The sequence below is a fragment of the Thunnus albacares genome, chromosome 18 (assembly GCF_914725855.1).
Source record: "Thunnus albacares chromosome 18, fThuAlb1.1, whole genome shotgun sequence".
Lineage (NCBI taxonomy): Eukaryota > Metazoa > Chordata > Actinopteri > Scombriformes > Scombridae > Thunnus > Thunnus albacares.
This window is the reverse complement of record NC_058123.1, coordinates 5,834,573-5,861,536: the sequence shown is the minus strand read 5'-3', so window position 1 is coordinate 5,861,536 and position 26,964 is coordinate 5,834,573. Positions and strand designations below refer to the sequence as shown.

At 39.8% G+C, this 26,964-nt stretch overlaps 1 protein-coding gene across 1 annotated transcript in view; it reads right to left on the bottom strand.

Moving 5' to 3' along the window:
- Window positions 1-26,964, bottom strand: part of adamts6 (ADAM metallopeptidase with thrombospondin type 1 motif, 6) — a 66,911-nt gene that overhangs the window by 11,143 nt on the left and 28,804 nt on the right. Inside the window, exons 11-19 of the mRNA XM_044334328.1 lie at window positions 26,825-26,932; window positions 22,745-22,890; window positions 20,727-20,790; window positions 14,762-14,864; window positions 12,609-12,742; window positions 8,620-8,743; window positions 7,801-7,881; window positions 4,465-4,628; window positions 1,244-1,382 (exon numbers count right to left, since the gene is read on the bottom strand). Coding sequence (XP_044190263.1) covers window positions 1,244-1,382; window positions 4,465-4,628; window positions 7,801-7,881; window positions 8,620-8,743; window positions 12,609-12,742; window positions 14,762-14,864; window positions 20,727-20,790; window positions 22,745-22,890; window positions 26,825-26,932 — 1,063 coding nt within the window. The remainder of the gene's footprint in view (window positions 1-1,243; window positions 1,383-4,464; window positions 4,629-7,800; window positions 7,882-8,619; window positions 8,744-12,608; window positions 12,743-14,761; window positions 14,865-20,726; window positions 20,791-22,744; window positions 22,891-26,824; window positions 26,933-26,964) is intronic.

Here is a 26,964-nt window from a genome sequence, read left to right as displayed (position 1 = left end):
AGCTCCGTGTGGTCCGAGGCACACAGTAGACACAAATTAGATCATTTGGATCAACAATGCGACGGCATGTTTACGACACTGGAAGGCCATGTGTGTTTCCCCGTCTAAAGGCATAGCAGCAAACTTCTGCTCTGGACTTGGAAATCCTTCCTCAGAAAAACCCACATGCTTATTCAGTCATGCTTTTACAAAATATTACAAACCCGTCCAGGCCGCGCTTGACAACTGGGAAGAAACACTATTTATTGTTACATGAAACCCATTGCTTTTGGGCTAAAAGGTTTGGTTTAGTCATTCTTGAGGCCATGGTCAACATTTCACTGCGGTTTCAGATTTTGAATGTTTGACTTTGTAGGACAAGCGCTCTGGAAGAGTGGTCGTATCTGTGTGCAACGCTGGTAAACCAGAAGCTATGCAGAGCAGCTCATTCACAGAAATTACACCATATTCATTACTCCGGCTAAAATATGGAAAATATACATATTGAATTTATTAGAGGCTGAATCTCCAGCTATAAAGTAATGATTTTGGAAACCCATTGCAAATTATGATACTGGGTTTCTGCACACTGCTCTTCAGCATTTGTGGAATTATTGGTTGGGGAAGATTTACTGAATGACACACACACACAAGATACGAGACATTAAATATTTGAGAAGGTTAGAAATATTCAAAAAGAATTTAAACACCCACAGCGTGTTATGGTATTCAATACCAAAATGCTTGGAGTGCTCTTTTTCAAAAGGCAACTGGCCACCGTAACGCAGGAGAAGGTCGACAGCAGAGAAGACAATATTCTTCTCTCATAGAAAAATAAACTTTAAAAATAAGAATGTGAAATTCAGATTTTTTTTTTTTTTTTTTTTGGAAACTCAGTGTTTACAGAGAAAATAAAAGACATACTGTATGTCATGTGACAGGCAGCTAACCCAACGCTTAAAATAAAGTTGATTTAAAACTATGTAACCAGAGCAAAAATGCTGATATAGGAGTGTTTCTATATTTGGCCCTCGACACCTGACAGAGGTTTAGTTTTTGACATATTTTCTCAAGTAGAAAAAACACACCTGCATAAACATTTTAACCTTTGTGTCAGAAGTTAAACTGAAGTCAAAGAACACCCTGACGCTCTTCCACACTGGTTTCACATAGGAAAAGCTGCAGCCGTATATCTGTGACCATGAAAAGTCCCGACTGACAGCGGTGCTAAAATTGTACATAAAGATTCCTCCAGAAGATTTACCTCCAGCGCAGGTAGCCGAGCATTCAGACCAGGGCAGGTGGTGCCAGGAGAAGCCCACCTCATTGTCACCGCTTCCTGTGCGCTGGATAGGCACGTTGAACTTGTAGCGTATTCCCAGGTTCTGTTCCTGAAGGAGAACCTGCAGAGGCAGCAGCAAACAACAGGTGGGGACAGGAAAAAGGGAAATATTACAGTTAGCCAGCAGCTGAAGCTAATTTAAGTAGCATTTCTGAGTTCAGTATAAAAACAAACCTAAGAGTATGAAAAAAAAAAATCTTCATATAGAGTTGATTCTTGCTCTTAAACTGGTATTATGCTTAAAATATGCTGACAAAGTTGTTATGACAAACAAATAGCAGCTTATTTACACATAAATCAGACACGGAGCAAAATTAGATTCATGTGGAATCATGTTAATGTTCATTTAATGCATCCAAGTCCAACATTCTCTCTGCTTTTAGCTCCGTTTTTGGTATCCACCAACTCCCATGGAAAATATTTGGCTTTTTAGCTACAAAATACCTCACAATGTTCACCAGCTAGATGCTAACTGTGTCTGTCTGCAGTTTGTTGATGAGCAGATGGCGTACTGTAGCTTTTAAGAGAGTGAGAGCGAGTGAACTGAAACAGTAAAGTTGCGGGCCATGAAAGCAAACCAAAAAGATGCTAAAACGCTCCATAGCGCCGCAGAGTTGGGTGATAATTCTTACATGACACATACTGTATTCATTTGATCCTTTGTTTATATAAAAATATTGATTATGGCAGCTTTAAATGCAGTTTGAACCGTCTGGACCAGTGAGGCCCTGGAGGGTTTATATTAGTCTGCTGGATGTAGAGACCGAGGGAGTCAGCCACAGCTTTGCAAGCCACAAAGAAATGGCTAGTGGTCGAGTGGCCAGTTGCTTGTCTATTCCAGTGGTGCTGTGTGGTCTGGTATTTTAAGCATTCATGTCGAGGCAGAAACCACAGAGTATTACTACAAGAAAATGCTCAGTTGCCTCACATCAGCACACAACCACGCACAGCCACACACACACACACATGCACAAAGAAAATTGTCATGAAACCCATTAAAAAAAAAATCTAAGTGCATTCACACTAACGCACAAAACATGCAAGCACAGACTCTCAGTGACACTGTGTTTGCACTCTGCCAAAAAAGTTTTTTTTTTTTTTTTTTATCATCCGCATATAAATAGCTCAAACCACTGGCTGAGGGTCACCTAAGGTTTGCAGCCAGATGTTGAGTTTAAGAGGACAGGACCAGCCAGTTATTTCAAGTGTCCGGAAGTGTCCTGTTTATATCTTGTATCGACAACATTAGGTGGACGGACATGAAACTCCCCTGGTTGAATCATCAGTACAAAAGAAGAACATCTGCTTTAGAAAATATCTGGTTCTTTCATTTAAAAAAAAAAAAAAAAAAAAGTACAAGACAAAAGTACAAGAAGTACAACTCCCAAGGAGCATTTCGGTAAGAAACATTCAGTTATTGATGTTTTTCTGTTACTGCGTGTGCCTTGAAAATGGTGAGTTGAAGATACAGATTACACTTTGTAGAGACGTTTAACTGTTTAAGTCATTTACTTTTAAAATTCTAGGTCCATTTTTTGATCAGTTCTGCAATTATAATCAAGTGGTTACCAACTACAGTCGTTGAAGCGTTCTGAGTTTGCTGTTAGTGCTCTCTAATACGTTACCCTTCATAAAGTGTGTATAAATTGTAAATAATGGGTTTGTTAAAATGTGAAAAACATTTATTAACGCTTTATAGATTAGTTATGAATCAATAATAACTACAATTTTTGGGTTGCCAGGTTGTGAGAAATGTGTGTTTCCAGCAAGACATTTGCTTTTGCTTTTTAGCTCTTTAACTGGTCATGATGACCCTCCAATGGCCCGTTTGACCTCTGACCTTCTGCAAAGCTGCAGAACGTCTGAACCGAAATCCACTTTTATTAACAACTAATTCACATTCTACAACATTCTTCTAACTACAAACTTTATGGCTTCCTCAAGTATTTATTAATACGTTTTAAACATTTATAGCTGCATTATTACCAAATGGAAATACCATCAAATGGGTTTTTCACAACCTGGCGACCCAACCATTGCTCCTAATAATATAATATCTGATCTATGAAGCATTAACAAATGATTTATTAACCACTGATAATGCTAAAGTTGGAGGTCTTAAAGTAGTAGAGAAATTGCTAAAGCTCTGATTCATGCCTCTAAATAGTTTCTTCTCCATAGCAACAACAGAAAAGTCTCATGGGTATCACCTCTGTACCAAAATGACAGAGAAAGAGATGATTTCTTAGACCCCGATCAGGCAGAGCGCTTTTCACAGGTTGCAAAACGTGAGGCGCCCTTTTTTGTTGAAGCCTGCAATTTATAAAAAGAGCAGCTTGCTGCTTTTTTTTTTTCTTGTTGTTCTTGCTAGGCAACAACTGAATCACCTGTCCTTAGCCTAACTGTTACTTTGCTGTGAAGTAAACTCATTCCAGGCCTGTTGTTTTCTGTTCGGATCACAGTAACTACGGCTAGTGAAGTCATATAGCTCCAGGTATCCGGCAACAGCCACCACTAGTTTGTCCTCCCGTGACTGTTATCTCCGCTTGTTGTCATCACCACCACACAAGGCTAATGACGTCAGGTGCTTTTCCACTCTGAGTTGGAAGTTTTTTCAACTCGAGGTGTTCGGGGCGCTCCTGCAAAAACGCGACACGCATATAGAGCAGAAAAACACGAAGCGCTCAACAACGCAAAAGCAAAAAGCTTCACTCTCATTGAAAACAATTACAAAAAGCCGCCTCAGGCTGCTAAAAAGCATTCTGTCTGATCGGGGCCTTAGAAACAAAGTGCATCGATAGAAAATTAACAGCTATTTTGATCATTGATTCATGGTTTAAGTAATTTTTAAAGCAAAAATGGCAAAAAAACACAGGTTCAAGCCTCATAATGTTCATATTTTCTGGTTTTTCTTAGTGTGCTGTGATGGTGAACTGAACATCTTTGAGTTTTGGACTTTTTAAGATGACACTATGGTGCTCCGGGAAGTTACTTAAACTATTAATTGAGAAAATAATTGGTAGATTAATCGATAATGACAATAATAATTAGTTGCAGCCCTTAACAACATGAACCTATGTTATCATTAAATGATGCAGGAGACTCTTGGCTAAATTACAGTAAAAGAAGAAGTGTTGTGTTACCATGACAACCAGGTTTTCGGTGGTAGCTCCTAGGGCCTCTAAAGACTCCGGTTCATCAGAGGGTCTCTTGTAGTGGAAGGCCGTGCCTGCGATGTCAAACTTCCTGGGCCAGTCGATGGTCCACGCTCCGTTGATGTAATAATCATCCCCTTCAGATTTCAAAGCTGAGTAACAACAGAAAAAGACGAAACACTTTGAGAAAGCTGAAATCAAAAGCAGACAGGAACGGTAGCCGAGGCAACAGGTGGAGACAATCATTTGGTGTGATGTCACTGCCGTTGTTCATCTTCATCATCGCTGACAACTCTCTATCCCTCGACAGACACACACACGTGCCTGTGCACACACACACACTCTGCGGATGAGGACATTCACGTGCAGCGACACGTACATACGTCTAATTTAGGAAGAGAAAGAAAACACACTTCAGGTGAAAGCCTGGACGAATCTCATGAATACCATTCTGTCTGGTTGTCAAAACAAAAGTTGGTCTCCAAGCACAACAGATCTGAAAATATCCACTTTCTCTGCGCTGAAATGAGGCCAAATTGAGGAGAAACGATCCAACCGCTCGCTATTCTGTCTCTCTGGCCCGCGCCTGCAGATTCCCCTCTGCAGCATTTACGCAGATTAGATGAACAATAGTTTACTCCTCTTTAACATAAGACAATCCCCCTTCTCCATAAATTCATTCTCAGCACATCTGGCACTGATTGTGAGCATTGTGATCTTGTTATTTTGAACTGTGTGTTTATACGTCTTACGAATACAAGTATTCCAGTCTCACTTGGTTTTTTTGCTTTAATAAAACATTAAAAAAATGCAAACTTTGCTGACCTAAATAGCAAGGACTCAGACAATGCTACAAAAGAAAAATATTGTCTTTATCGCCGGGGTCACACATGAAATTCATAACAAAGTTACAAATTGCTTGGAAGGGAAATCAGGTCCACACAATAGCCGAAATTGCACTCTTTAAACTTTGATATATAGACATCATATCCCCCATAATCCTGGTGGACCAGGCAGCTGTCACCACGGCCCTATAAATCTGACGCAGCTCTCTGGTTCAAAGTGTAACTTAAGCCCTCCATCAACACCATCCGCTATAAATTCAACACGCTGTCACATGTCTTTCTCTTGTTAATGAAAAGACACAGAATGGGCTTAATTGAATCCCGTTGTTTGATTGTTTTGGTTCTGATGCTGCCAGTGCAACTTGCAAATAGTTTTTGTTTAGTCTGGAACGGAGCGGATGAGTCTGGTGCCAAGATGGCCAAAACACGTGCAAAGATTCAAGTACGTCTTTTTGTTTTTTGTTGTTTTTTTTTTTTTTCACAGACGCTGTTTTATAGCTTCACATTAAGCAACAGGAGATAAAACAAAAGGCATATTCTAATTTGCTCTTGACAAAGACACAAGGAAATCCCTGGAAATGTGGTTGACACAGAACAGAACAGATAATATGAAACAGCTTAATGTTTCAAATTGCCAATTCATCACACTGTGGTGAATTTTGATGGACTGATAAGAAAACAAGTCTCCACAAGAGACTCCAGCCATGCCAGCAGCTCTGTGAGGCACAGAGGGGCTTCTGAGCTCAATGCAAATGTCAGCAACGACAATGCTGATGTGTAGCAATGTTCACCATCTTAGTTTAGCATGTTAGCATACTAATATTTGCTCATTAGCCTGATGGGAGTGTCATTAGTTTTATAAGTATTTGGTCATAAACCAAAGTATGGGACAAATTGGACAAAGTGAAATTCTGGCCTGATGTTGTTGACACTAAATGAAAACTTAAGGGATTATCAAAGTTATATTACACTTCAATCTGAGGGGAAACCGAATTCCATGGCAGCATTTCAGACATTTCACTTAAAACCACAAATGTCAACCTCATGGTGGTGCTAGATGAAAGTCATTAGGATTCATCTTCTGAGAACCACGAGTGTGTTGTGTGCCAATGCATTTGGTAGATGTTGAGATATTTCTCTGGATAAGTCACACATTCTCCTGCTTTTGGTGCTAAATGGAAAGTCAAGTGATGACCAAAGTCATTAGGATTTATCCTCTGGGGACAACAAATGTCTGTAAAAAGCGTCCATCCAACAGTTGCGAGGCAGCTGCATTCCCAAGATCACGAGATCACGCAAGAGTCTATCTTGTCAGGCTTCAAGTTATACGCTTGTGTCCGAACCCCCGGCGATTCGGACCAATCAGCGTCCTATGAGGATTCTCTCGTGATCTTGTGAGTCCAGCTGCCTTGCAAAGTAAGACGGTGACAGACAGATGGTTCATCCAATCACCTGCCAAGTATTTTTTGAAAGTGCCCGCCCTTTTCCAAACAGTTTCCATGGACGATTTCCTAGATGGTAAAAACCAAGGTAACACTTTATTTTACAGGTCCCTTAACGTTATTCTAATTTGCTGGAAAGTGAGTCATTTGCAGGTATTTAACAATTAATGTTTAGGACATTTTACAGAAAGGGGGTTGTAATTATAAGAAAAACTGAAATAAATGTTAAGTTGGTTTAGCTGATAAGTGCCCGCTTATATTTGGGTTCATATGTGGTTTTTAATTTGCAAAAATCCTCCATAAATTACTTTCTCATCAACTCTTTTACACAGAAAATACATAGTTTTCAGTGTATAGTTTTGTGTGTCAAATGATATATTACATCATTAGGTTGTTTCTTAAAGATGCTGTGAAAAATTATGGTAGCACTTTATTTTACAGATCCCTTACTTTCTTTCTATAATGTAATATGTAATGTAAATGTCCTATAAGTAGCTGCTGTGTAACCGTTAATTCTTCAAACATTTCTTTGAAAGGGTTATATCATTTGGAGGTATATGGGAATTTGGGGAATCAGCTCATCATAGAGTTTTTAAGAAACAACTGATATGCTAACATATTGTTTTACACAAAACTACACAATGAAAACTAAATATTTTATGTCATCTTTTTGTTAAGACTCTAATTATTCAGATTTTTTGCAAATTAACAACTATGTATTTACCAAATTAACTATTTTTTCTTATAATTTGTACCAAATTGAACCACCCTTTCTGTAAAATGTCCCAAAAATGAACTGTTAAAAGTTTGCAAATTACATAGAAAATTTCCAAGAAATTACTTTAAAATTAAAGGACCTGTTAAAATAAACAAAACCTCATGGTGGCGCTGGACAAAAAGTCAAACAATCACTAAAATTAGTAGGTTTCACTTCTAGGGAACTTCTTGCTAGTGTAGCTAAAAAAAATAAAGCTCACAAAAGTGTTATATTAGTCTAATTATGAGTGTGACTCGATCATCTCAAGGCCACGGCTTACCGATGTAATTCTTCGACATGGCAATTTCTTTGATCTCGATGTGAACCGAGCCTTTTGGGATCTGAACCACCTCCATGTAGCCTGGAAGAGAAGGACATGCATCATCGCGGTGGTGTTTCTCCCACTCAATGTGACGACGTTTTTTTTTTACAACATGGAAAAGACAGAAAGCTACATACAGTATCATATTACGTAGGGAAGGAACACATATATAATAAATTCCAAATCACCCAAAAAGGACAAAGCAATCCTACAGGAGGACAATACAATCCCCTCCTTTTTTTTTTTTTTTTACAGTCACACACAGACATGCACACACAGTATTTTTAGATGGTTTACTAGCCATACCATAGAAGGAGAAATATGTTTTCTGTCTCTCTCCAGCTCTCTATAGACGACCACAGGCTACAGCCAACATCGAGCCCCTATCTCTACTCCTGATTTCCTCACTCCATGATGTAATTAACGGGAAAAAAACATTAGGTTTTTGTTCTATATACATGATTCTAGTCGGCTAAAAAACATATGCTCTGTCGGTGGGTGACAAAGGCGAAAAAAAAAAAAGGCACAAGATTATCTTCCTGGCTTCAGGGATGTGTTGGCCTTCGGACAAACGATGACTTACTCTGTTTTCAGCTTTCTTCGCAGTCATCTCCGGTGAGTTAAAATTTGTCACATGTGGTCATCAAACCAAAACACACGATCTTTGCTCCCCCCTTTTTTTTTTTTTCATACTGAATGAATAAAAGAAGCCTAGAAGCTGCTCTATATGAATGGAGATGTAATGGAAATCTGAGGTGCTTGTGGTCATGTTTTTACCTCCTCTGGGTAGAGACTCGTTGAAGAGTCCCTCCGTGGCCTCGCAGGTGCTGCCGTCCCCTCCGCACACACGGCATCGATCTTCTTTGGCGTCGGACCCCAGGATGTTGTCACAGCCCACGTGCTTTAAGGCCGACAAACAAAGTCAGGAGAGTGAGTGAGTGTGAGGATTTAACATTTGAGTTATTTAGCACCATTTCACTAAGAAAATAAGAGATTATAACAAATCTCCTGAGGTCAAAGGTCAGAGCGCAGGCTTTAAAGGTCTGTAAAGGGGACGTATCATGCGCATTTCCGGGTCTATATTTATATTCTGGGGCTCTAGTGGAATATCTTTGCATGATTTACAGTTTGAAAAACAAAAACTCCAGTTTTTATCTTTATGCAGCCCCTTCAGTTCAGCCTCTGTCTGAAACAGGCTCCTGTCTCTTTAAGGCCCCCCCCCCTCCCCCTTGATGAGCCCACTCTGTTCTGATTGGTCGGCTTCAGAGGCTACGTAAACAAACAGCGGTAGTAGGATTTTACTTCTTTTTCCCCCTTCTTTACATGAAATATAAACTTCTCTAGTGCATGTTCGAGCCTGAATCTGATCCGAAATATGCAAGTGGAAAACGTGAACAACTCGTGGAACAACCTTAACAACAAAGACTACGAAACGCACAACCGTTTGTGGGCACGCATGAACAATCTGACATCATCACAAGGAGGAAGTAGAGGTAACTTTACAAATGTTCAGAGCAGGCCAAAGCCCTGACTTTTGACTTGAAAGCAGAGTTGGGTTTTTTTTTTTTTTTTTTACAGAAATTAACCTCAAGTTTTGGAACTTTTGACCATGTTAAACATCTGACATCATACCAGCATAAAAATAACAGAAAATCACATAAAGCATGATACGTCCCCTTTAAAAAGAAACAGGACTGACTGGCACTGTTGGGGGGGGGGGGGGGGATTTGGGGGGGATTTGTCTTGTTTGTTTATAGAGACCAGAATACAATGCCCTCCTTTATTATTTATACAGCCGTCAGACAATCCCGTACAAGCACAGGCCTCTCTACTGTTGGCCTTCAGCGGAGCTACTACTGTATTCACTAAAGGGTAATTTGTGTGGATTCAAACCAGCAGGATTGGAAAAAATAACTTTAAAGTAAATTTACTCAAGTACTTAACTCACTAATTAGCATTTTAAAGTACTTGGAGGGTGGAATAATATTCTTGACCTTGGAAACAGTTGTTTTTTAACATTAATCTCCAACAACAGATGGAGTTTTATTAACTAAACTGCATAATTTCCATTTTGTGAGACTTTATACTTTCAGTCCACTGTTTCATAGGAAAATATTTGATATATTTAAAGTATACATTAAGTATATAGTACATATATGGATTAGTGACAAGATTGTGTTTTGTTTTACACAAGTATAACAACAATAAAGTTCAATTATTTGCCTTATTCGCTCCCTATGTTATAGACACTCAATTGCATTGTGGGATTGTTATCAGTACATCACCTTTTTTTTTCTTCAGTTGTGTGAATTATTAGGCCTCTATTTCGTGCATAAATGTCACAATCTGCATTTGTACGCTTAAATAAAATGTCGGACCAGTAAATGTGTTGCACTGTCTCCGAACTGTCTCGTAACAGCTCTATCGACCGTGTGCTTTAATACTGTGTGACAATACAACCGGGAGGATTATCGTCGTCACAGACACTTCCACTCCTCCTTTGGATCTCCCGAGGTTCTTTTCTACTCTCTATCACTATCTCTCCGCTCTCTGTTTTTCGTTATCTCTCTCTCTCCGGCACATGTGCACAGCATAGCAGTTTTGAGTGTTTCTGAGAGCTTTCCAAGCAGACAGTGTTCCAGAGATTTATCACAGTGTGGCAGTGAACCCAGAGAGCCAGCCTCTGAAATAAAAAGACATGCTGGATTCAGACTGGAAATAAACCTGTAATGCTCCTTTGGTAGGGAATATTCCACCTCTTAGAAATCTCCTTCCCATTAAAAACACACATCATGTTGTTTTTTTATATTAGAATCAGAGTAATGTCGTGGGCACGGACGCTGCTTTTTCATGCCAAACAGGAATCAAATCGTACGGTCAGGTGGAAGTCAAAGCAAATACTTAAAGCGAGGAACCAAGTTATTTCAGCTGCATTTCAGAAACACACACACACACACACACACACACACACACACACACACACTGTACAAAATGATTTATGCTCATGAAAACAAAGACAGCACCAGATGCCAACTCCTTTCAATAAAATGTTATTTTGCCTTGTTATTAAATCAGCCTTCTCAAATATATACAGTATAAAATCATTATTGAGTCAAAACAATGATTTTTTTTTTTTTGTGTTTTATTTATCTCAAAACAATCGCGGTCGAGGCTGCGGAGGCCCGATAAGAGTCAAAAAAAAAAAAGAAAAAAAAAAAAAGAGCAATGCCAGTCATTCGATCACAATCAGCCACAATCAGACCCTCAAAGGGCTTGATTGTTCTTCGCTGGAGAATGGTGTGGTTTTGTGCTTTGGCAGTCGGTGTTTACGCAATCAGTATGTTGCAAACTGTGCTGTCAAAGATAAAAAAAAAACACTGGCACCGAGGCTGAAGGAAACTCTTGCACAGTCAGCGAATAAATGTGGAGCTTAACGTGTAACTTAGCTGCAGTTTGAAGGCTGAGACGATATCAGAGGTTACCAGTCACAAACGATCACAAGAGCCCCGGCTGAGGATCACTGTGACGTGTCATTTTATTATTTTAAAGAATTATAACAAGTGAATTTTATTGATTGCATTGATTTCACATGTAAATTGGTCATAATATTGGAGTCAGTTTGGCACAGTGCCAACTATTGCATCGATATGTCATTGCAAATTTGCCTTCATTGAACAGGATTGATCTCATATTTATGCCTTTTGTTTATTCTTATATGTTATGTATTTATTTATATTTTTATATATAATGAATTCCTTTAACAGGGCTGATCAGTTCCTGTATGAAAAGCTACAAATATCAAATTAAGGTTTTTCCTAGTAGTTTAAAGGAAAAAAAAAAACATCTAACTCACTCTGTTTTTTGCCAGAGCTTTCATCCACATCTCACAGTCATCACGTGACCCGGCTATGAACTTTGGTCACATGATAACAGGTGTTAACTCCATCATAACTCCGCCCACTGAGGATGACTGTGAGATGCAGTTGAAAGTTCTAGACAAAAAGATAGTAAGTGGATTTAAGATTTTAATTCATTTTTCGAGTCATATTTTGACAGGCTGGTGATTAAACTACAGCTGGTTACAACTTTCAGCTGTCGCTTGTAAACTTTATGGTAACATTTCACTCATCAAAGTTATTGTTGAAATCAGGAAATGTGGCAAATACGGGGAAAAAAAAGTCCAAATAGGCAAAAAACACAGTCAGTTTAGATCATTTTTTTGCCTTTTTATTTTAGCTTTGATAGTTTGAAAGTGTAGAGAGACTAGAAAAACGGGTAGAGAGGTGGGGATATGACATGCACCAAAGATCCGTGGCCGGAATTAAACTGTGGATGTTGCAGTTATGTGATGTTTTAACCAGGAGGCTACCGGGACGCCCCACAAGTCAAATAGTTTAACCAGATGATCTAAAACCACTTTATTTGGAAGGAAAACCAAAAGTGGGCGCACCCACAATGTTGCTAATAATTCCTCATTGCACAGAAAAAATGTGGACAATTTTGGCAAGTGCGGTTAGTTCAAGTCGAACCAGAGAGTCGGTTTTATAAACTTTACAGGCTTATTGTCTGACTGCTGGTGCTCGTTGCCCCCGTTTAACCTATTTTTAGCGATTTCACCATTACGATATGAATAATTAAATAAAAGTTGTAATATACTGTAGTAATTTTCCTTTAAGAGCTCAATAAAAGAGAAATCTGTAAAGCTTTTAAATCTGAATAATGCAGATTTATGCTTTTAAATGTATGACCGAGCGGGACTCCCTTACCTTACACTCTCCATTGATGCAAATGTCCAGAGAGTCAGCTTGACATCGGGTGCCATCTATGACGGCAGGAGAGCGCTCCGTGTAGAAGTTATAGCCCTCCGCCAAACAGTTTAGCGCACAGGGTTTAACACCACCTGGGTTTCAACAGAAAACACACACAGACACGGAGCAGACGCCGTTATACAAAGTTCAGCTCTGACAGGACAACAGAGATAAATTATAAACAACACATAGAGACCAGCAAACACCCGGCGTTGTTGTTGTTGCAGGATTCGCAGCCAGCTCTGGGATCTCCTTTTGAGTTGTTGACAATAATATCACGCGGAGGAAAGTCAGTGGTGCTCTGATCTAAAACCTCCAGCCTGACGTCACCGTAACACTGACACCAGCGGAGACGGCGCCTGCCTGCCAACAACAATTTACACTGACATCCACACGCAGGTTATCTGCTGTTTTTACATGACGGCTCCCAGCCCGCCGAGCGCTGTAAATCAGGAGGTGATGGATTTGACAAAACAGACCCTTGTGATAAAAGAGATCAAACTTAAGCTCTTCCATCTCCAAAAAGAAAATAAAAGCTGTGTTTACATGCCTCGAACTTTTATCTTTGAGCTATTTGTGTTTTCAGTTAAGTGGATATTTTCCATGATCTGCGGACATCAAGGAGAGAGCTCGGAGGGTGGGGGGTTGGGGGGGGGGGAGAATGACACAAGGCCTGCACTCCTAAACTCCTGCCAATAACTGTGATAGTACAATAGCACTTCCAGCTCGGTCAGATAATGGTGATCCAGAATAGACCAAAGTATGAGCCCCCCAGTCCTCCTTCTGGGAGACTCTCTCGACATGAGATGTGTCAGGATGTCTGTCAAAAAACGTAAAAAAAATCGAACACGGCGCAGTGTGCAGGAATCTGAAGAATTCTCAACCCATGGAGGAGTCCTTTCCCCGCTGTTGGTGTTAACTGGGTACACAAAACAGGCCGGCCTGCAGTCATTTGTGACGCTAAAAGGATCACAGGAAGGTTTTTACAGCTCAGTGCTTGAATAAAGTAGAGATTGGATGTTTGAAATAGTCTGGGACTGGATGTAACTGCTTTTTTGTCATTTCCGAATTTAGCCTATTTATAAAGAAAGTGTTTACTAAGACTGGGCAGACGTGGTACAGATTAAGCCAGATTTTAACCTCAAACCGGTCGCCTCCTTCTGTTAATTTGGGCTGAATTTCTGCCAAATCAGTTGAAGTTGGAGTTCACACCACCCGCTTAATTGCTTGAGAATGATATTGTCAGATAAATAAAAACACACACTCGTATCACTACTAAATCTGCCTAAATCTAAATGGGTTGCAACACACAAACTAGTTCTTACATACTGTAGAGATTACTAATGACCTGATATTTACACCCACTAGCTGCCACGTGGAACTGTTGAGTAGGTAACTGAACCACGGGTGTATTAAGGGGAAGTGGATACCATCGGTCAAAGATGGCGCCCGTTCACTCCTATGAACGTTGCTTCACATCCCGGAGCGCTTCCTGAAGGCTTGAACTGACAAAACTAAACGTTAGCTTGCTAATATCTGACCTGTAAAAGACTGAAGAGTAAAAGAGGTCACCTGACGCTCAATCACAATCTTATTTAATAATGATGTAAACTGCAAATATTTTAAATTACATTTTATAAAGATAAAATAATATATCTCAAACCACAAATGTTACATTATACCTCAAATGTTATGCTAAAAACACCAGACTGCTAATGTCAGTTAGCTTCAGTTAGATTAGCATATATGGATATTTCTTACCTATTCTAAACTGCAGGAATATCAACTCTGAAACACATATTTCTCCACATATTCACGTAAAACTAATACCTACATTTACAAAGAATAAGTAGTTCATTTTAATATATAGATTTATCCTTTTAAACTGTTGTTTTTAGCAGTTTTGATACAGCTCAGGATGCTACAGTGACATCCCATTTACACAGTTAACTCCCTTTTTTGTTTGCTAGTTTTCACTTTACTAGCTAAGACATTCCTCAAGTGTTAATGGTGCAGCCTGATTTGGAGAATCACTAGTTGCAGACTAGCAGTAGTTACTGAGAACATAAATGGATTTACAAATAGCTGGTGCAACCAAGTCCTGAACTCACCACCAGTGTAAGGCTTCCAGTTGTAGTACTTCCCACGGAAAGGCATGCTGTCAAAGTCGGCGCACTGCTTCTCTCGGAAATCACGAGATCCCGCGGGACAGGGCTACAACAAAAGGAGACGAAATGTTTTACAATTTGAGACACTTAAAGGACCACACCAGTGTTTTTGCATGTCTTACCCACTTATAAAAGATCACAAATCAGTGATAACAATTGCGAAAACACTTTGCTGCTGCTCCAAGCATCAACTGGCTTTCATTTATATCCATCCAATATGAACATCAATTAACAGACTATTGAGACTTGTTTGTCTTAAACTCCATGAGTTATGCAGACATGAAAGAAGGATTCAGTTAGCTTAGCTGTTGGTTTGTCTCTCTTTACTCCTTTACATTTCAGTCACCCTTTTCCTTTTGTTGCATGCTTTACTAATCACTGATAATCAAACACAAACTTTGAAGAGTCCATTATGTTCAATGTTTGTGATACAGATGTCACGGTGCCTGGCAACGGCACTGTTATCTTTTGTTGTTATTGACAAAAAAAGATTTTCTCATAAAATTTAAGTACTAAAACACAGAAACTCGCTTGGGATGTATAATCCATCACAGTGGATAGTAAGCCTGCATTATTGTTGCAGAGTAAAGACATGCAGACTTTTCAAATCAATTTGCATTGTAAAGCAACAATGTTGTAACTTTAAGAAAAAAAATGCAGACTATTATGGATTAGACAACTTAAACAAGGTTTAAGAGTCCACTAATTGATTTTATATCACATGGAAATGAATGGAAAACCAATGGATGCCCAAAACAACAGGAAAAAATCAATCCAAAAATCTAAAAATAAAAAAAAATATATACATGATTTGTAGTTATGGAGCTTAAAGAATAGGTTCACCAATTTTCAAGTGTGTCTTAAAACAACAGTCAGGTGTCCATATGTACAGTGAAAGAGGTTTTCCTTGCTGTAATCATCATAGTTCATACTGGCTATTAAAAGATCCCCTTCAAATGAGCTTTCAATGATAATGGGATGATGGAGGCCAAAATCCACAGTGTGTCCACATAGTCATTTTGTGCAAAAATGCATTTAAAAGTTGATGTGAGGTTAATATGAGGCTTCAGCAGTCTGAGTTAGTCATATCAAGTGGATATCTGCCACATTTACAGTCTTTTTAGCATCAGATTCCCTCTTTGAGCTTCCTCAGACAGTGTTTCCCTGTTAAGCTGCGGTGGAAGTATAGTAACAAAAAGAGGGACTTTGGCACTAAAAAGACTGTAACGTTGAAAGATATCTACTTGATTTGACTCATTTGGATGCTGAAGCTTCATATTAGTTTCAGATAAATCTTTAAATCAATTTTTCCACTGTGGATTTTGTCCCCCATCACTTGGTCAGTATGAACAAGAGGAACGATTACAGCAAGAAAAACATGTTTCAATGCTGATTTGGACTCCTGACTGTTGTTTTAAAACAGACTTGAAAAATTGCAAACCTGTCCTTTAAACCTGCGAGCACATTGGTATTCTACGGTCCTTTTATATCTTGAGATCACTGATGCAGGGTAGCATGTTGTTACTATTTGAGTAAGTGAATTATCTGCTAAGATCATTTCTTTTTTCTGAGAAGTTTTTATTTGCATAGACAACATCGTTATTAAAAACTGGACAAACTCTGTACGAGATGTCACATTTTATTTCCACACACTAAAACAGACTTATTTCTTGGAATTCCTAATTGAGAACAGTGTGTTTTGCGTTTGGAGCGATCGCTGTTTTCTTGTGTGGATTTATGATGGATAATGAAGCACTTCTTTGGCTGGGTAATTAGAAACATAAACACAGCCAGAGGAGGTATAAAGCCCAGCTCCGCGCAGGCTGGTGCTGACCTGGTTCTGATTCTGGATAGACTTATCTGGGATGGCACTTTGCTGCGTGGATGTTGCTCCAGTAAGAGGAGAAAAAAGGTGGAAAGAAATACTTTATTGGTGTGAAAAGGTCCTTAGAAACTCCCAAAACACTCTCCCCCGGGACAAATAAAAGCTCTTGAGTCAAAGCTGTATTTCACATGCTGAAAGTGTTCCATGTCGGAGCTGGCCATGGGGAGGCTGAGCCACTTTCATGACCACTCAAGTGTTTTTTCCAATATGGCAGCTTTAAACCTGCACATCAAACATGCAGATTGAGTCCGAAGAGACAGAATAATATTATTACAAGTGTGTGTCGAAATGACAGCGCAGGGCCAAATGAGATTTACATGTGCTAACACGTGTTTGAAAGTGAAAAAACGGGGCTGCAAGTAAGGATTATTTTCCTTATTGATTAATCAGCTGAATTTTTTAACTAATGGATTAATCATTCAGTCTATAAATTGTCCCAAAAAAAAAAAAAAGAAGAAAAATTCACAAAAAAGTACATTTTCCAGACGTCAAAGCATTCTTAAAATGCTTATTTTTTTCCAAACAACAGTCAAAGTTGGAACAAGCGAATATTTGTTGTTTTCTTCATAAATAAATCAATCCAGTTATCAGAACTACACACTATATTCATGTCACAACACCAATCAGACATCCTCAGACTCCAAATTGTGTTAAAGGGAAATGTTCAAGACATCACTCGAGTAATCTCGGTTTGAAGTTGGAGACAACAACTGATACAAACTGGGGGCTGAAGTTTGAAAGACATAGGTATTTACTGTACCATGCAAGGAGGGTTTAATGAAAGATGCCAACCAGTTGCATTATGGGAATTGTAGGATCCTGGATTTTTGAAACTTAAACCAAACTAGTGACTCAAAGTCTGAATACCTCAGCCTCTACTCCTTCTTTTGAACTTTCATTTTTCATCCACGCCAGCAGTCGTGTGGCTTTATGGATGCCAATGTCATTTGGTCGGTCTGCCACTTTGGTACAGACTAAAATCTCAACACCTCCTAACTTAATTGGCACAAAATCTTACACAGATTTTAATAATGTCAAAATGATGACGCCTACAGACTTTGGTGACCCACTGACTTTTCCTCTAGCGTCACAGTTGACATTTGTGGTTTCGAGTGAAATGTCATGATGAGTGAATGATGAATTGCCATAAACTTTTGTACAAACATTCTTGTTCCCCTCAGGATGAACTGTAATAACTTTAATGATCCCTTAACTTTTCATCTAGTGTGATCATCGAGTCTAAATTTCAATGTGACTAATACTTTGCTCTCTGATCTGGTTTGTGGTCATCCACACCAGACGGATTGATTTCTCCTTGGGGGAATGGATGTAACAGAGCTGTTTGATTAACTGATTAACTACTGCAGGTATCGAGAGCTTGCTAACCTGTGTGTAAGCCATTGCAATGGTTTCCAACAGCTAATGCTAGCTTGGAGCCTCGGTACAAGAGAACTAGTATATCAGAAGTGTGTTCACATATTGATTGACAGCTGTGAGATCCCACCCCTGACTTTAGCCTTCTCTGATTGGTTAAAAGGGTGAGACTTACTTCAAAACTACTGCTGCCAGGCTGCTAAATGAGCCCAAGCCATAGAACCTCTTCACATTAAGCTGCATGCTAACATTTGCCAAACTAAACTAATGCTAAACTAAGATTGCAACCATGGTAAACATTACACCTGCTAAACATCAGCATGTTAGCGTTGTCACTGTGAGCGTGTTAGCATGCTGGTGTTAGCTCAGTAAGTACAAGTACAGCCTCACAGAGCCGCTAATGTGGCTACAGACTTGTAAATCTGTCTCTTACGAGTCCCCAAGCATAACATTAAATTGCCGGAGTGCCCCTTTAATGTCGGCCATAATCTGCATATCTGACAGTTTCTGAGCCTGATGGTCTTGCATCCAATCAGAAGATGATTCCTTCTTCAATAGCTCTGGCATGACACATTATACTGGAAACAGTCTTATAATATAAAGTAACCTCCCACAGGACAAATGTAGTAGCAACAGGAAGGGAGGGAGGCACTGTTAATAACTATCTGACCGCTAATCAATGTAAAAATAGCCGGGATATAAACATCAATTTATGCATGTAAGTGTGTCAGGATTTGACATCTGGTGCATACACACACATTTTCCCTGGACAAGGTGTGGTCACAGTGTGATGAAATAGCGGTTAGGGATGTTGTTTGTTTTCCAAAGAAAACACTCAGTGCTTGCTCTCAGCTGTTATTTTTAAGACTTGCGGTTGAATGTCCACCAGGGCCCTAACTATTTCAATTTTCACCTTATGAAAAAAAGGCCACCTACACATAGTTGAACTGAGATCTCAACGTGCAGCCATGTTAAATATTTATTTAAAGCATTGCTCCAGACCTAAAAAAAAAAAAATTATGTGAATTGCTTTCCATGCAATACACTGTGAAACTGTCATCAACACTGACTCAAGTGAAATGTCACAAACAATAAATGAACTATAAAGTGACAAAGAGTCGAATAAACCCAAAGTTACCAAAGGGAATATTGAATCACTGCCTGTGCGTTTTTTATCATCGTCTGTCCTGCGTTCCAGGAAGAAAACGTGTCAGAAAGCTTAAAGGCGATGTGATGCTGCTGCTAGCTGACGTGCTCCTTGTAAAGAGCCGTTCCTGGGATAACAGGAGAAATGCGGAGCAGCAAAGAGGAGGATTAGCATTCCCACGTCAGAGTGCTATCTCACAACTATCTCAGTCCTTTTACAAACCAGAGCAGAGCATCCATCAAGAGGATAGTTTAGTTTCAAGTCCAACTGAAATCACATTGAATCATGACTCTTTGCACTCAAAATGTCAACATGTATTTAAATGCATTGTTAATAGTGTTGTATTTTTAGAATGAAGAAAAATGTTCCTTTTTGTCTCAGCCGGCTCAGGGGAGCGTGTCGGTGTCTGTGTTTGATTGACAGCAGCTGGCAGGCTACAAGTGTTACACTGAACAGAACAGATATTAAGTAAACAAACTGCTGTAGCTACAAGTCACGGACAGACAGCGTGTCGCTAACAGGGATGTTAAGGAGCAACAACCAAACCAGCATCATGTCCAGGTATTTTTCAGGTAGTTTCAGGTATTCAGGTTTATGTAGCAGTAAAATCTTATATGGATCAAAGGGCAGACTTTAAGGGATGCATGTTAGCATTTCTGCTGTCATGTTTCCTATGTTCCTTAAGTGTTAAGTAAATAAATAAATCTGGTTTCATGTAAAGATTAGATACCTTTCTATAAAGGGACATGTTGTGGGTTATAGCAGGAAGTATAGTGATTGTCTTATTTTACAAACTGCATTTGTTGCACTTTCATGGACTTTACTTCCTCTTTTTGTAATGGATGTTTCCCACTAAGGTGCAGAGAGCATTTATGCAAGAGAAACCCTGTGAATGATTTGTTTGCATGCTCACAGCTAAGTTTGCTGTTGCTGCTGGTTGGGAAATGAATTGCTCAAAGACAGTCCCAGGAAGTGTGGTCCTAGCTAAGAGCTACCTAAGCTAATTAGCTAGCCTGCTAACTGACATTAGCCCTGCGCTTTTCCGTAGAGAATGTTTGTTTAGCGGCTCGTTCAACGAGCTAAGGTGCAGGACAAGACGTGTGTTCATGTTTGTTAGTTAAAGAAGGAGAATTTAGCAAGAAGAGCTAACTTAGATTGTTGTTCAGAGTCTGTGGTTCTCGTGTTGTGTAGCAGGATGCTATCAGGCTCAGTGTGACTGTCTGCTCTATAATTGAATGCTGACATTACTGCTTTATCAAAGATTTTAGTTGCTTTATCGAAATAGGGCTCCAGCTACGAAAACAGATGATGGAACAGTATTTAAGAGAAATAATGCAAAACTAGAGTTTTTCCATTTTGGTTTCTGACTTTTTTCTCAAAGGAGAACACAGCACAAGTGATTTATAGCACAAATATGTATGCTGGAGACAAAAAAAGCAGTGTAATTTAAGTTGGACTTGTTCTAAATACCAAACTAAAGCAAAAAAAATGAAGAAACTCACGTCGGTGTTACAGGATCTGTAGCGTTTCCTCTCTCCGAGACAGTACTTGCCTCCTCCAGAAGGGCTAAGAGACACCGGAGAAAAGAATAAGAATGAGTGGAGACTTCCCACACATCACATCAAGCACCATCAATTACAATAACAAATCCTTCAGATAATCTTTGCAATGTAGTGAGTACATTAAGAAGGGTTTGGTGAAACAGGTCTCAAAAAGTCTCTGCCAGAAGACGAAGTGTGTTTGTGTGGCTGTGTGCGTGTGCCAATGAGTCATTCATGCTCTTAGAGCTTTTTAAGTGTGACATGACATTTAGATTTGGGACAAAGACAAACGTCTGTAACCTCAGAACAATCTTTTTTTTTTCTTGTCTACTCTTCACTGCACATCTACTACATCTCTAAAGGATTTGTTTTTCAACTCTTATCACCTTTTCCATTCTTCTCACCTTCATTAGCCTCCCTTTCTACCATGACTGTTACCATAACTGTTTCCACTTCATCGCAAAAAAAAAACTGCGAGACAGGCTCTGTAATAAATGTGAAGAGGCTGTGCTGCCTGTGTTTTCTCTGCCTCCCTCCTCTCCGCACTGATGCCTGAGACTGAGAGGCAGCATCACCTTACACAGGTGTTCCACATTATGCTGTTGCCTTCTCCTCTTCCCCCCTCTTCCCTCCTTTCCCCCTCCCCCTTTTTTCCCTTCCCTCTGGTTCACCCTGGCTCTTTCTCATGTCTTCCCATGACGTGTTTGACGTAATATCTAGCTTCCAAAATAAAGGAATGCAAAGATGGCAGACAGATAAAGATCCCAGAAGTTTACTTGCCAGCCAAAGATGCACAGGACGATGATTTGTCCAACTAGGACACATGAGAAGGCTTTAAAAAAAAAGGCTAAGCAGCGTTATTTTCTACAGTAGAAAGTGAGATGAAACAGCTGGGAGACGAGCGCTAGTGGTTTTAACTGGCTGCACATGCAACATCGGTGCATTTAAAACTGCATGAGTACATGTTGCTGTGCTCAGTTTCATTAGAAGAAAGTGCAGCAGCCCAGGACAACCAGGCAGAACTTTCTCCACAAGAGTTCAAGCGCTGACCAAACAGCAAACACCATGAGTGAAGCCAAGTGCTTTACAGGAATAGTTAAACATTTTGGGATATACGCTTATTCACTTTCTTGCCAAGAGTTAAACTAGCAGATTGGTGCCATTCTCATGTTTGTCTGTTAAATATAAAGCTACAGCCAGAAGCTTATTAGCTTAGCTTAGCATACAGTAAGGTCATACCCGACTACTTTAGAAAAAGTAGGATTTAGCAGCCAAACCAAAAGTAAAGGTCAGTTTGATGCATTATTTTTATTGCTTGGAAATCAAACTTTTCCTTTTTTTTAATGAGAAATAATGAATGTGTTGTACATTAAAAAAAATCACACAGCCTCATTTCAAGACCACTTACTTTTTCAACAGGAAATGCATCACATTAAAAAGTCATTGATTCCAATTAATGGGACCTTTAAATCTCTATGTGATAAACTGTGTGCCGGCTGGCACGTGCAGATCACATATTAGGATTAGGAAACACATGTGGAACGGTAACAAGATTGAGTTTTTATCCGTTCTTTCATTTGAAACAATACGTGCACCACTTCCTGTTTGTTCTTATAGTTTCGCACTACTGTACTATTCTTTTCACAATTTTTAGAGGCCATAAATTAAGCTTAATGATTTGTTACATCCTGTAGGAGTCAAAGCCAAAACTGGCCAAAATTAGAAGTTAATGTTTTACTCTAAAAGTCATCACATTGAGCTTTTAAGAAAGACCAACTAAAGTTGTTATTTTCACAAGGAAGAAGGTAGTTATCCTTGGAAATATTTTACGCCAGACAGTCTAATTAGCTCTACTCCCACCTGGATATAACACACATACACACACAGCATACACATGTGCGCACACACACAAACACACACCTGTAGGCAGGACCTGGATGTGTGTGTTCAGCTTGCTGTGGCTTACTTTGCCTACTTACGCTGGGCTGTCACAGTGCCTCATGGAGGAGGATACACCGCCCCCACAGGTCCTGCTGCACTCCCCCCATATCGACCAGGGCCCCCAGCCTCCGTCCACACTCTGAGGCCAGGTACCGAACGCTACACACTCCCCCTGGTAGCACCACTGGCCGGGGAGGAGCAGAAACACAGACAAAGAGAGGGAAACTTTGGTTATTCTGCGGTAGAGTTGAATAATTTCTTCCAACAAAACCTCTGAGTCAGATCGAGGATTGTTTTAAAGTCTTAAGACGAGACACGCAATAACCTGCAACTTATTTCAACACAGAATACTTAAGTGTCACTTTTACTGTTTTCCAACAGTCATGTACACATTGTAAATTCACCTGCATTTGTACATAATGAAATGTAGACTATACAGCACCAGACTGATGAGGTTTTCCTTCAGTAACATGTCCTCTCTACCTCTTTTTTCCCTCTAAACACACACGCTAACTTGTGATTACGCTATTACTCACCCTATAATTTCATTTCCGCATTAGTCTTGTTATTTCTTCCCACTTACCTGCCATTTTACATGTTACTGCTGTTCTGGTTCCCTCCCTGTTCAGGTTTATTATTGTGTAGCTCATGTCACTGAATTCAGTTGTGTCCTTTTTTATCATTAAAGGTTTAGTTAGGTTTAATTTAGGTTTAGTTCACAGTTAAGTCAAGTCTTAAAGGAGACTGTGCAACATTTGAAAGAAGAAATCAGGCATTCTTTCTCTTATAAATACAATGTTTTCCTGCTACAGTGCTACTCAGCCCGGAGTGACCACTAGCTTATGGTGGCTAATGTTAGCAAACTTAAATAAATATAAAGGTAAATATTGTTCTATGACGGACATTACTGAGGTGGTTCGCTGACTTTATTATCTTTGTGTGCTATTGTTTCAGTAGGTTTTCACAATTGTATATATTAGATAGTTTTGCTTTAAATAGGTGGGATGTGGTTAGCCTAGCTTAGCAAAAAGTCTAGAAGCACACAGCTCGCACTAGCTTTGTCCAAAGTTCAAAAACACGAAAAACCAGAAACTTTGTAGCTGACTTGTACATGTTGAATGTTGGTTGTTTAACTTCTATGTGAACACAAATGTAAAAGTGAAAATTTGTGGTTTCAGAGGGAGTTATGTGTTTAACTATTTCTTGGTGAACAAGATGCAGTGACTATGTGAAGCATCTCTAGGTGCCAGGTTTGACACCATCGTGCCCGTACAGACACCAAAACCAAAACCTTTGCTCACTGACTGTATCTGGCAACATACATATATGACATAATATATATTACAGACACTGTTGTTCGTCATCAAATAGCTCCAACATGTTAGTCCTGCTAAAACTACAAATTGTTTTTATATTTCTTTTCATGTACAGACTAGTTCAACACAATATATCATGTTAATAAGACGCCTTCGAAGTTGGTAGACACATTTTTTTCACTTTGGACAGAGCCAGGCTAGCTGTCGCCCCTTGCCAGCAGTCTTAATGCTACGCTATGCTAACTATGTCCTGGCTACAACTCCATACTTAACACCAGAAAGTAGAGATAAATCAAATAAAGTGTATTTCCTTTCATTTGTGCATTTTCTTAGAATGTCGGTTTTAGAAAAAAGGTTTGTTTTTAGCTCTCTTGCACACATTTTTCCTTAAACCAGCTAATCATGTTATCAAAGCATAATTACTGATTTGGAAAGTTTCTGTATTTTTTTTTTGTTCATTGTTTCCACTGTACTGTGAGGTGGATTCAGAGGCAGATGAGGGCTGGAAAGGGCTGCGTGGTGCTTTAAGCAGGAGTGTTTTAAGCCTCGTGCTAAGCTGTTCAGAGTTCCAGAGGGAAGAGGGGATCAGAGACGGCCCTTTGTCTCTCCAACTGTGTCAGTAGGTTAAGAACCCAGAGAGACCGGGACAGTCAAGGTGAGGGCTTCGTCGAGCCGCTGTCCTCTTTCTCTCACTTAGTCATTCACGTCCTGAGACGCTGTCTAAACAAGATTAGCAGCAGGAGAGAGAGGAGTAAGAGCTGGACACGGACGGGAGGAAGATGAAGTCTGCTTTCAACAACAGCCTGGGAGGAGGTATCTGTGAATCCATTTGAACACAGTAAAAACACAAAAAACTCCTCTGTGTTGGTCAGTCTCTCTCTCTCTCTCTCTCTCTCTCTCTCTCTCTCTCTCTCTCTCTCTCTCTCTCTCTCTCTCTGCCCCCTCCCCCAGTCTCTCTCCCTCCCTCCCCTCTCCTGTTGGGAGGGCCTCTCTCCATTACACGCAGGGTGAGAAATGGCTGACATTCATATTCCTTTGAAGCTGTCCCCGGCAGGGGCAGACAGGGTATGCCACTGGCTCTCCTAAAGCTGCTCCAAAAGCTGTTCCAAAGCCCCCCAGGCTCAACCTGGGGCCCCCTGTGTTGTCCAGGACCCTGTCCGTGGGCCCCGGTCCTCAAAGGCTCCACTGAGCTAATGGTAATGACGGGTGACAGCTCGTGACACTCTCCCATTCTTCCCTTTTAGACCTCGGACCATCCGGTGACAATGGCTGCCGTAATCCGTGTTAAAACTGTCTCCCCTAACCTGGCTGGCATCAACAGTGGGCTGATGACCTAAAGCCTGCCGTGCTTGCATGTGTGTGTGTGTGTGTGTGAGAGAGAGAGAGTGTGTGTGTGTGTGTGTGTGTGTGTGTGTGTGTGTGTGTGATAGCAGCCGTTGCATGAGTGCACACACAGGGAATGTTACCCCTTCCCAGAGTGGGATAGATGCAAGTGGAAGCAGTGAGGTATCACTAGCTGAGGCTAACTGCTGCACACAGAGGAGAGTATTAGAGTTCTCATTTCACTTCACCAGGTGCTGCACTTTGTTTATTAAAGGGTAAATTCTCCCAAATTACAAAAATATGTATTTTCTGACTTCCCTCTAGTGGAATTTGGCCAGGCAGTTAGTTTTGGTTTTATTTATCCAGGTTTTGAGATAACCAACTTTAAGATTTATACAAAGGAGGTGAACCAAAGATTGTGATGCTCACAGCTTTGAACATTACATCAATAACAGCAAACATCTCTTTCCTACTTCTTCGGTAGAAAGTAGCTGCACTGAAAAATATTCACAGCGAGATCTGTGGTTTATCCAGAGTAAAGGCCTGATAATAGCGGCATTAATGAGGGTGAAAGTTTGGATCAAATGAAATCAATTTCAGTGGAATCACATCCACATAAAACTGTTTGCATACAGTTCAACTTTGATTAGCTATGACATGCAAATTCCCGCCACGATCAATCCCTCGTCTTGACAGAGTTGACATTTAAGGGAGCAGAGAGCCGGTGAGTCCAAAACGCAGAAAACTATCAAATCAGATGTCACGCAAATTCAACTTCTGCCAGAGAATAAACGTCTCCAGGAGTCAATGGTATAAATACATCTCAAATAAACTTTTTTTGTCCGGATAGCAAACAAGCAAGCCAGCTAGCTTGGCTGGCTATTGTAACCAGGGCTGCAACAAACGATTATTTTATTACAGATTAATCTGAAGGTTATTTTTTTGACTAACTGTTTAGTCTACGAAACGTCAAAATGAAGTGAAAAAAAACCCCATCATGACGTCCCAAAGCCCAGAGTGATGTCCTTAAATTGCTTCTTTTATTCGACCAACAGACAAAAACCCCAAAATATATAATTTACTATCATATATGACAAAAACATGCAGGAAATCTTCATATCTGAGAAGCTAAAACAGCAAATATTTGGCATATTTGCTTTAAAAAATGTCAATTTGCAGGTGAATGAAACGATTAATTGATAAAATATTGAAGACAAATTTTCTTGCAACTGACTAATCAACTAATCGTTGCAGCTTTAATTGTAAACAAACACTTTTTAACTTTTAAAGACACTTAAAAGTTTAATTTTTCAACGCTGAGAGCAGCATAAAATTATATTCACCTCCACTGTATTTGTGCAGAATTCTCAGAGAGAGAGAGATCATAGAGAGATACCACTTAGGTTAAGCAATAAAACATGTTTTTTTTTAACCATTTGGACGAACTTTTAAATGTAAGAGGAAGATTAGATGACTTACCCCTTTCTCAATGCTGCCCGTCTGGCACAGAGTCCCCTCTGCAGCAGGGATACTGTTAGTAACACAGCGGTTGCTTTTGCTAAGGCACCAGAGCTCTCTACACACTTCCTAGGAAAGAAGGCAAAAGCAAGTTGGTCAGA